The 11,476-nt window shown below is 44.9% G+C and overlaps 1 protein-coding gene across 1 annotated transcript; it reads right to left on the bottom strand.

The window, feature by feature from the left end:
- Positions 1 to 4,478: 4,478 nt before the first annotated feature.
- LOC147007855 (uncharacterized) lies at positions 4,479 to 10,206 on the bottom strand. Its single transcript, XM_085866251.1, has 2 exons — positions 9,891 to 10,206; positions 4,479 to 8,732 (listed from the first exon to the last, which is right to left on the bottom strand). The coding sequence occupies exons 1-2, from the start codon at positions 10,204 to 10,206 to the stop codon at positions 7,021 to 7,023; spliced, it is 2,028 nt and encodes a 675-aa protein (XP_085722377.1). The 3' UTR covers positions 4,479 to 7,020.
- Positions 10,207 to 11,476: the final 1,270 nt, after the last annotated feature.

Here is an 11,476-nt window from a genome sequence, read left to right as displayed (position 1 = left end):
CCGTGGGTCTTTATTCGGTCCTCCCACTGGGGGACCAGAGCCTGGCCGGGTACCTTCCCGCCTCGTGCGGTCACATCTGACTCCAACCCACCACGGTGGGACTCGAACCCAGGTCCCGAAATCCACGGGCCCACGACCCTGGTTGCTCGGCCACCACCACCACCACGAGGAGCCACCGCAAAGGACCGCAGACCACGACTGAGACCAAGCCACGACAGACCAAAAGCAATATGACACGATGAGTGCAGTACTCTGGTCCTAACAACCACTCGACTCTTCCTCTTCTCCGACTACTCGCCTCCTGATTGGACCAGGGGAACCCCCTCCTTTCCTGGGCGGAGTCGGAGCTCTGAGGTGATGAGCCTCCTGATTGGACAGGGCGTCTCGGAGGCCTGACCCCAAAGAGGCTCCGTCGTAGTTCCCGGCACTCTGGCCTTCCATTGGTCGGAGCGCCTCGGCTCTGCTCGCCCGTCGCCCATTGGCTGGAGGAAACGCTCCATGCCCTTCCTCGGAGGGGAGCCTTGATCTGATGCGATGGAGGCTCTGCCCACGCCTTCAGCCAGAAACACGTGGGCAATGGAGTCGGTGGTTTGAATAAGTGAAGGGGATTTGTTGTAAAAAAAAACGAACGATAAAGAAACTTCGCAGCGCACACATGTAATTCCCGTTAGACATTGGGGGTGGGGCCCGAACTATAATACATACTTATCAAAATAACTGAACTGCGGGGACTGCTGTCTGTTTGTGTGCAAATGGCTGCCAGATTCGAAACAATATTTGTTCAGTTGGAATGGCGAACAGAGATGTTTGAAAACCATAGTTTGAGACACCAGTATTTGGGATGATCGGCAACCACGAACGCCGATTGGCACGGTCAATCCAGGCCGTAGTTACACTACTTCCCGTGATACCTTACCTGTGGACGGACGGTCAATTCGGGCCACGTGCCCTCGATCCATACTTGCGTTAAACTTTCCGTATCAGGTGCAGCTGAGCAGAGCTGCCAAGTACACACCGGCTAATAAACAGATTGTTTGGGTGGAACTTCCCGGGTAAACGAACGTGCGGACCATGCAGGACAAATAAAGGAAAAGACTAAACAAGGTGGGTACATTTACAACAAAAGCAATTTATGACAAGCAAGGACGAGGAAAATTATGTTGCAGAGTATTATGGGTTTTTTCATAAAATGTACAGCAGGGGAAAGCAAGGAATTTGTGGGCGCGGCAAAAGAAAATACAATCAATTATAAAAGAGACAAAGTGCAGAGTTACCTTGACTTCGACAATCTTAGTAATGTTTCAGGTGCCATCACATACACACACACACACGAGGAAATGAGAGGGAGCCCAGAGAGAGGAGAGAAGCAGTTGAGGTGTCAACTACCTCATTGTATCTGGTGGGGTCGATGGACCTCCGGAACTCAATCGCTTAGGAAGGGGGAGGAGAGAAAAAAACGGGGGGTGTCGACAGAAACGGATCGTCACAACAACAGACAGTCTCCAACTGTAGTTAGTTTGTCGTAATATTAATTCCCAGGGATGTTTTTAGCCGCATCTCGCGCAGCGAACGTGGCTCGAAGAGAGCTCGGCGTTGTTCTTCTTCTTCTGGAGACAAAACTTTTCAGACTCAGCTCTGTTATGCAGGATCCGGATCTCCTGAAATACTAAACACCTTTACACATCCTCGCATTGATGGTGCCTTTTGAGAGCGTCCATCATGAACTTTTAAATATATTCGGACATTTGCCTGAAAGTTTCGAAAAGTTCACGTTACTATTTAAAGATTATTCCATTTAATGTGTTGTAATTTCGTAAATACTGTGACGTTCACGGGACTTGAACAGTCCCGCAAACGTTGAATGAGCCGAAACGATGGAGGCGGTTTATTTATTTATAATCCAAAGATGGCGGTTCTAATCGCTCTACCGCAAACGGGGCGAGGAAGGTGGCACGAGTCGCTTTTCACTGAGTTGATAACGTTTATTTTCTCTAACCAGAAATAACAAGACTCGGCAAGAAGAGGGATCCGGGGCGATTCGACGGGATGGTGTGGGATCGGGCGTGGGGAAAACACAGACAATTCCAATGAATATACAAATCTCAAACCCTCTAAGGCGCCAGGTACACACACACACACACACACACACCCACACACACACACACACACACACACAAAACGTAGCTATTCTTGGTGGTCAGGCTGGACCGTGGTGTGGACGCAACAGTCCCTGGATTGGCGTCGGACGAGCTGGCCTTGCTCTCGTCAGGGGTCAGGAGAAACCGTGGTGCTGGCGACCTCCTGGTCTTGGCCCAAGTCCGCCCACAGCCGCCAGGGAACCAGTTCTGGCGCTAAGCCACGAGCAGGAGAGGGAGGCAGGTCCGCCCGCCGTTCGACCCCGCACTCCGAGCCAGCAGAACCCCAGAGCCAACCAAGGTGAGGCACGAGGCCCAGGAAGGCCACAAGACACGATCAAACCAGGGCCGAATCAGCGCAACAACACCGCACGCTCCCAGCACAACAACCTCCACCCCCAAAAAAACGGTCTTTTTGTCCCGATCTTCTTCCTCTTCCTTTTCGACCCCGAACAGAGCCTTTTTATCCTCCCGTCCTCGTCACTTCCAATCGAGCCGTTTTATTGGCCCTGCGCCGTCGCCTTCCGCCAATCGTGATCACGGGGCGGAGCCATCCGCAGCACTGTCCTGTGACGTCACGGCAAGCCTCCAGAGAATACTAAAAGGGGTTTACGCAGACACACTTACCCTATCCCGTATCCCTATCTAATTACGTGACAATTATCATTTCCCCCTTGAAGAAATGGACATTTACTAGACAACTTATCACCACTGAATTGCTACTTATTACATCGAGATCCTGGTACACTCGAACAGCATGGCATACCTAATTAAACATCCTAATTACCCTTTGAATGCATACCCCCCCCCTCAAACGTAACAATACACTATTTTCTCGTCATGAACGACGATCATCCATGACGGGTGTCACTATTGGCTCCATCAAGGCAATTGACGAAATATCGGAAGTTGTTGTTTTTTTCTTCTTCTTCTTCTTCCTCTTCTTCTGGTGAAGACAAAACCTTTCGGACGCGGCTCTTGGACACATTTGTCCTTGTTTTTAGATCTGAGAGATTCTTCTTCATCACTCCAGTTGCTCCAGCTGTCACTGACACAATGTCGACACTCTTCAACTTCCAGGTTATTTTGACTTCATTTTCCAGATCCCGGTATTTGGTCATTTCCCTGATAACACGGGATTCACACCGAAGTCGCTGGGTCCTCGCACCTCTGTTGTATCTTCGTGTGTATTTTTTGATGACGAGGTAAACATGATGAATCAGCAAACGCCTTGTTACACACAGAACACTTGTAGGGTTTATACCCCATGTGTACTCGTTCATGTTTCTGTAAATTTGATGAAGTCGTAAACGCCTTGTTACACACAGAACACTTGTAGGGTTTATACCCCGTGTGTACTCGTTCATGTTGATGAAAAGATGATGATTGAGAAAACGCCTTGTTACACACAGAACACTTGTAGGGTTTACACCCCGTGTGTACTCGTTCATGTTGATGTAAATTTGATGAAGTAGTAAACGCCTTGTTACACACAGAACACTTGTAGGGTTTATACCCCGTGTGTATTCGTTCATGTTTATGTAAATTTGATGAAGTCGTAAACGCCTTGTTACACACAGAACACTTGTAGGGTTTACACCCCGTGTGTACTCGTTCATGTTGATGTAAAGATGATGATTGAGAAAACGCCTTGTTACACACAGAACACTTGTAGGCTTTATACCCCGTGTGTATTCGTTCATGTTGACATAAATTTGATGAAGTCGTAAACGCCTTATTACACACAAAACACTTGTAGGGTTTATCCCCCTTATGTCTTCGTTCATGTTGATGTAAAGTTGATGAATCAGCAAATGACTTGTTACACACAGAACACTTGTAGGCTTTATACCCCGTGTGTATTCGTTCATGTTGACATAAATTTGATGAAGTCGTAAACGCCTTATTACACACAAAACACTTGTAGGGTTTATCCCCCTTATGTCTTCGTTCATGTTGATGTAAAGTTGATGAATCAGCAAATGACTTGTTACATACAGAACACTTGTAGGGTTTATGCCCCAAATGTCTTCGTTCATGTTTATGTAAATTTGATGAAGTAGTAAACGCCTTGTGACACACGGGACACTTGTGGAGTTTCTCGTTTCCTTGGATCTGCTTGATCACCTTTAAACAGCTTTTGTGGTTGTTGAAAGAGACGCTGCTCGATTTGTCATTGTCCTGACAAGAAGGCATTTTCTGATTGAAATAATCTTCTGTGTCAAACTGGGCAGAGTTGGTGAAGGAAACGATTTTCATTTCTTTATCTGCAAAGACAATGAAACGCAAAATTAACTGGAAAGCATCTGAAAATACATCATCAGAACCCCTTCCCCCCCCCACCCGTAGACCCCTGAGACCCTGATTTTTTTAATGCCGTGAACAAACTTTGGTCCATCACGGGTGATGAAGGTGGTGGTCACGTTTGATCAGAATTGTGTCATTTCTCAGGAAACAGGAAATTCCTGTATTGGGGGGAAAACCCCCAAAAGACCCGATTTTGTTGATGCCGTGAACAAACGTTCATACGTAGCAGGTGTTCCTTTTAGTCTATGTTGACCTCAAAAATAATTGGTGGTTGAATTAAATGACCAAATATGCAACTCTTGTTCAAATTTCAAGTCAATCAGATAAAAATTGACAATTTTAGAAATTGTTACTGAAACGGCACTCAGTATCTTGTATCCCACCGATAGGCCGGATATGCTGACCTGAAACAAAATCGAAATGGTTCTTGTTTTTACAGATTTTTCGAGACAGGGGAGAAAATCCAGAGAGCGCTTCTTATCATCCACGGTCAGAAACATCAAACTGCGCAGGCGGACAAGAGTAAAGCGAGCAAGGGTCTGGAATAGTGGGCCAACTACGAGCAAGGCAATTTTGGACAGATATCAAGCTATCGTATCAAACATGACATAGTTCCTTCACAATGGCATGTCAGCACAGATGGTAAGCACATGATTTAAAAATCTAAGAACAGAGAGGGAGCAGAGAGAGGGTATATTTGGGGGATGCATTCTCAAGACATCCAGCAGAGCAGCGAGCGAAACGGTTCGCTGGAGCCACTTCGACGGAGCCAAATGGCTGCAGACCTTGAGCTCCAGCACAAAATAAGACCTTATTAAAAGAGAGACACAAATTATTACATTTGATTACAAGTTCCAATAAAATGAGTTACATCAAGATGAATTAATTAATATTCAGTAATTAAATAACACCTGCAGTGATGAACTGAGGTTACTGTTCTTATTGGTGCCCACATTCAAGCAGATTGATTATATAAACCACTAAAAAGGAAGTCCACTTCTACATTCCCCCCTGTTTTGCTCTTCAGGGCAAAACAACACAAAACTAGAGGGGGAGCACTCGGTATATTGCAAAACCTCCACCGCCAATACTGCTTGGTCACTCAAGTGAACCTGATATCCTATTCATTCAATTTGACATCAACAGTGCTCACATAGTTATAGTTTGCAACTTTCCCTTTTACTTTTAACTTTTACATACTCAATTAATTCGTCATAATGAGATTCCTTGAGACAGAAATTGATTTTACGTGGGTATATCCACCTGAAGTTCCAAAATGAGCCGCAATTATAATTTTGGCATGTTTTTTTTTTTGTTGGAAATCACTTATAACATGTAGAAATGCAAAAAAAAAATCGAAATTTTGTTGAAAAAAAAGTTGCAAAATTTTCTAAGTTTTTTTTCTATTACAATTTTGTTTTGTGGGGGGGGGTTTGGAAATCACTTTGTTTCTCTATATTTTTTTGTGGGAGGCGGGGGGGGGTGAAAATCACTCAAAACATGCAGAAATGCAAAAACAAAAATTCAAATATTTTTTCAAAATGGCCGCTATGGCGGCCATATTGGACTTTGGACCAAGTCCAAAATCTTATGGCATGGTCCTTGGACCATACCTAATCCCCCCACAAAGTTTCCTCGAAATCTGTCGAGTTTTTCCGTAATCTGTTCACAAACAAACAAACAAACAAACAGACAGGGGTGAAAACAGTAACCTCCGTCCATCTTCTATGGCGGAGATTAATAAATGTTTTTTTTTTTTAATCAATAAGAAATACATTTCCGCGCACGAGTGCATTCATTCCTTGAGCGGTCACTTCCAAGCACATATGGTAGAGCCGAGCCCATCATATCGCCATCCCTCTCCATCAAAGCAGGGAGCTGTAGGTGGTTGCACGACTGGGCCTGTTTTAGGCTACAGTAGAAGTAGGCCTTTTCGCCATTGCAGTGGAGATCCACCACTCGGGCGATCAAGCGGGTTTTTTTCAACACACCTTGTGCAGGGTTTGGGAACAGGGCTGATAAGTGCATCTAGAAGAACATTTGCCCGTAATCACAGAATACACTCATGACGTTGACCTATGGATTTCCAATTCCAATTTCAGACAAGTCATGGAACAACCTCTCTGGATTAGGATCGGTATCAGGAGGCGTTTGTTGAGAAACCATGACTTTTGCAGTCTTCCTTTTTCATCAGCAGGTCATCAATGCTGGCAGTGCTGTGGTGGCACATTTAATGAGTACGTAAATAATGACAATCAGAAGTAATCCCGTGAAAATCCATTGCAACAATCTTGCTCCCCATCCTCCAAAAAATCCTTCGAGGGAAGAAAATATTCCATCCTGAGTAAAATAATCGTGGAACTTAGCCCTTTCCTCTCTAATCTTTTCTGCTAAACTTGCAACATGCTCTTAAAAACCATTCCCAGGGATCTTTTTTTCGATCTCAGAGAGGTTCTTCATCATCACTCCAGTTGCTCCAGCTGTCACTGACACAATGTCGACACTCTTCAACTTCCAGGTTATTTTGACTTCATTTTTCAGATCCCGGTATTTGGTCATTTCCCTGATAACACGGGATTCACACCGAAGTCGCTGGGTCCTCGCACCTCAGTTGTATCTTCGTGTGTATTTTTTGATGACGACGTAAATTTGATGAAGAAGAAAATGCCTTGTTACAAACAGAACACTTGTAGGGTTTATCCCCGGCATGTATTCGTTCATGTTGATGAAAAGTTGATGATCGATTAAATGCCTTGTTACAAACAGAACACTTGTAGGGTTTATCCCCCGTATGTATTCGTTCATGTTGATGAAAAGTTGATGATCGATTAAATGCCTTGTTACAAACAGAACACTTGTGGGGTTTATCCCCGGAATGTATTCGTTCATGTTCATGTAACTTCGATGAAACAGTAAATGCCTTGTCACAAACAGAACACCTGTACGGTTTATCGCCGGAATGTGTTTTTTTATGGTAATTTAAACATGAAGAAGTGAAAAAGGCCTTCGAGCACACAGAACACTTGTAGAGTTTATCCCCGGAATGTCTTCGTTCATGTTTACGTAAATTTGATGAAACAGCAAATGTCTTGTTACACCCAGAACACTGGTATAGTTTATCCCCGGAATGTGTTTGTTTATGATAATTTAAACCTGAAGAAGAGAAAAACGTCTTCGAGCACACAGGACACTTGTAGAGTTTATCCCTTGAATGTCTTCGTTCATGTTTACGTAAATTTGATGAAACAGCAAATGTCTTGTTACACCCAGAACACTGGTAGGGTTTATCCCCGGAATGTGTTTGTTTGTGATAATTTAAACCTGAAGAAGAGAAAAAGGTCTTCGAGCACATAGAACACTGAAATAGTTTATCCCCGGAATGTCTTCGTTCATGTTCATGTAACTTCGATGAAACAGTAAATGCCTTGTCACAAACAGAACACCTGTACGGTTTATCGCCGGAATGTGTTTTTTTATGGTAATTTAAACCTGAAGAAGTGAAAAAGGCCTTCGAGCACACAGAACACTTGTAGAGTTTATACCCGGAATGTCTTCGTTCATGTTTACATAAATTTGATGAAACAGCAAATGTCTTGTTACACCCACAACACTGGTATAGTTTATCCCCGGAATGTGTTTGTTTATGATAATTTAAACCTGAAGAAGAGAAAAACGTCTTCGAGCACACAGGACACTTGTAGAGTTTATACCCGGAATGTCTTCGTTCATGTTTACGTAAATTTGATGAAACAGCAAATGCCTTGTTACACCCAGAACACTGGTAGGGTTTATCCCCGGAATGTGTTTGTTTGTGATAATTTAAACCTGAAGAAGAGAAAAAGGTCTTCGAGCACATAGAACACTGAAATAGTTTATCCCCGGAATGTCTTCGTTCATGTTTATGGAAATTTGATAAATCAGCAAACGTCTTGTTACACACGGAACACTTGTAGGGCTTTGTCCCCGTATGAATGTTCTGATGTTGCCGTAAAGATGATGAACGAGTAAAGACCTTGTGACACACAGAACACTTGTAGGGACTTGCACTGCGATGCAATATTGTATGTTGATGTAAATTCGATGAAGTAGTAAACGCCTCGTTACAAACGGAACACTTGTAGAGTTTCTCGTTTCCTTGGACGTGCTTGATCACCTGTAAACAACTTTTGTGGTTGTTGAAAGAGACGCTGCTCGATTTGTCATTGTCCTGACAAGAAGGCATTTTCTGATTGAAATGATCTTCATCAAACTGGGCAGAGTTGGTAAAAGAAACGATTTTCATTTCTTTATCTGCAAAGACAATGAAACACAAAACTAACTGGAAATAATCTGAAAATACATCATCAGAACCCCTCCCCACCTGTAGACCCCCTTAGACCCTGACTGTTTTTAATTCCGTGAACAAACTTTGGTATATCACAGGTGATAAAGGTTGTGGTGACGTTTCATTGAAGTCATGTGTGTATTTTGGAGAAGAAAACAAATTCCTATTTTGGGGGACAACCCACCCATGGACACCTCCATAGATCCCCTCACATCTCGATTTTTTTAATCCCGTGAACAAACTTTGGTACATCATGGGTGATGAAGGTTGTGGTCAAGTTTAAACAGAATTGTGTGTAATTTCCAAAGAGAAAGGAAATACCTATTTGGGGGGGGGGCGGGGGCAACCCCCCGAAAAGCACGATTCTTTTTTAATGCCGTGAACAAACTTTGGTACGTTCCGGGTGATCCTTTTAGCCGAGGTTGACCTCAAAAATAATTGGCTAGTTGAATTCAGTGATCTCATGTGCAAATCCTCTTCAAATTTCAAGTCAATGGGATGAAAATTGAGGATTTTTGAAATTCCACCTTCGTTGTTGACATTTGGCCGACTTGTAGGGTCATTTACAGCAATTCCGTGACCGTGGAGAGCATAGGTTCATTTCTCAGTGATTTGTCTTCTATGAGGGTTAAATAAAAAATTTAGCCCCCATGCCTCTCGCAAAAATGCGGGCTGACTCTGTGAGAGCCCCAAATCCAAGATGGCCGCTGTCGGCCATTTTGGAAATTATCTTTCCAACGGTTTGGCCCACAATGCTACACAGTGTTTGTATTCTGGGACTTTTTGGGTCAAGGAATTCATACTTTATGTTGGTTTGATGATTTTACCGACTTTTTGTCGTGTTCACGAACCAGGCGGACAAAGGAGCAAGCGGAAACTCTGCTTTATTGCGTGGCACGGACGTACAGGGCACACCGCCTCGCGGGCGGGACATAATATAAACCCCAATCACGTGACTCCAAGCATCCAATCTACATACAGCACATTTCCTCCCCCTCTAAATGGCAGAGATTAACAGACAAAATCCTCCAAATACTGAGGCCGCTTTCTGATCCGACTCGGACGAACGGGGCAGCTCGGAGATACAGGCTCAGATTCCTCCCGACTCGGTAGGGGTGACATACCAGTAGGACTCGTCCCATTTTCAGCATCAAGAGCACCAGGTAGACAAGCTTGTTCGTTTTCCTTGGGCAGGACTGATTCACGTAAACACCTCGAACCCGCTAGCCCAGTCAGTGCTGGCACGTCTGACATTGGCGGTTCAACAGAAACCAGAGGTGGTGGTCCCACTTGTCCCGACCCCATGGTACCCGGTACGGGTGGTGATGCTGCACAGCGATCATTAATTTGGTCGACGTGCCGTTTCCACACTTTCCCATCATCAGTTTTAACAAGCAGTTGGCCGGCACGAGTATTACGGAGACCACTGCGGGCACCCATTTCCAATCGTGGAAATAATCACGTACCATTACACGCTGCCCTACTTCAAAGGTGCGCACCAGCCTTGGACGTGAGACCGCCCCAGACACCGACCTCCAAGGCCTCAACAAATCCAGTCGAGATCTCAATGCACGCCCACACAAACTCATAACAGGTGTATCACTGGTGGTTGTATGAACAGCATTTCTATAATGTAACAAAAACACATGAACCATCGCTTGCATAGATGACCCCTCCCCTCTCCGCAAAGCACGCTTTAACGTCTTAACAAACGATTCAGCCTGGCCTTTCGTTGCCGGGTGGTATGGTGCTGACTTGAGATGCTTGACCCCATTCTGAAACATGAAACCATTAAAAACAACAGAAACAAATTGCGGACCATTATCAGAAACCAAAACTTCGGGTATCCCTTTGTTTGCAAAGATTGATCGGAGCTTTTCAAACGTGTTTTCCGCCGTCGTGGATTGCATGACCACAACCTCCGGCCACTTGGGGAACGCATCAACAACAACCAAAAACATCTTGCCCTTAAAAGGACCAGCAAAATCTACATGGATTCCTTTGCCATGGCCTGTCTGGAATCGGCCATAAGTACGACCCCCGCCGTGGATTGTCGGTGTCTGACTGGCATGTAGTGCAATGCCTAATCATCTGCTCAATGTTCTTGTCCAGACCCGACCACCACAAGAGACTACAGGCTAGACTTTTGGTTTTAACGACGCCGAGGTGACTGGCATGCAGCTCCTCAAGACAATGTTGCCTGAACTTTGGGGGAATAACCGTTCTCATACCCCACATGATACAACTTTGAGCTAACGACAGCTCTGATGATTTAGACGCAAACGGTTGATACTCAGGTGTTGGAAGGCAGGTCGTTCCAATTTCCAGTGGTGATCGCCTGTACGACACAGGTGAGCACAGGATCGTGGGCTGATTCAACAGCACCTGCTTTGCCGTGACCGGCCCACACTGGATTTCGCTCAGTGTAAACACATCAACATGATCGGATGATTCAGACGAAGGTGGGTCCCCCTTGCAAGGCAATCGCGAGAGACCGTCGCAGTTGGCATGCTTCTCGATGCCCCGGAACTGGATATCGTAGCTGCAGGCAACAAGGAACAAACACCATTGTTGTATTCGTGCCGCCGCCGCCGCCACTGGGACACCTCGCTTTGGTTCCAAGATGAATTGGAGTGGTTTGTGATCAGTCTGCAAGGTGAAATGATGACCAAGCAGGTGTTGATGAAACTTCCACACTCCCCAGACGAGA

This window comes from Eptatretus burgeri, chromosome 24 (genome assembly GCF_056783735.1).
Source record: "Eptatretus burgeri isolate ZD-2024b chromosome 24, Ebu_testis_v1, whole genome shotgun sequence".
NCBI classification, from domain to species: domain Eukaryota; kingdom Metazoa; phylum Chordata; class Myxini; order Myxiniformes; family Myxinidae; genus Eptatretus; species Eptatretus burgeri.
The sequence above is the reverse complement of the archived record's forward strand: the minus strand, read 5'-3'. Positions and strand labels throughout refer to the sequence as shown.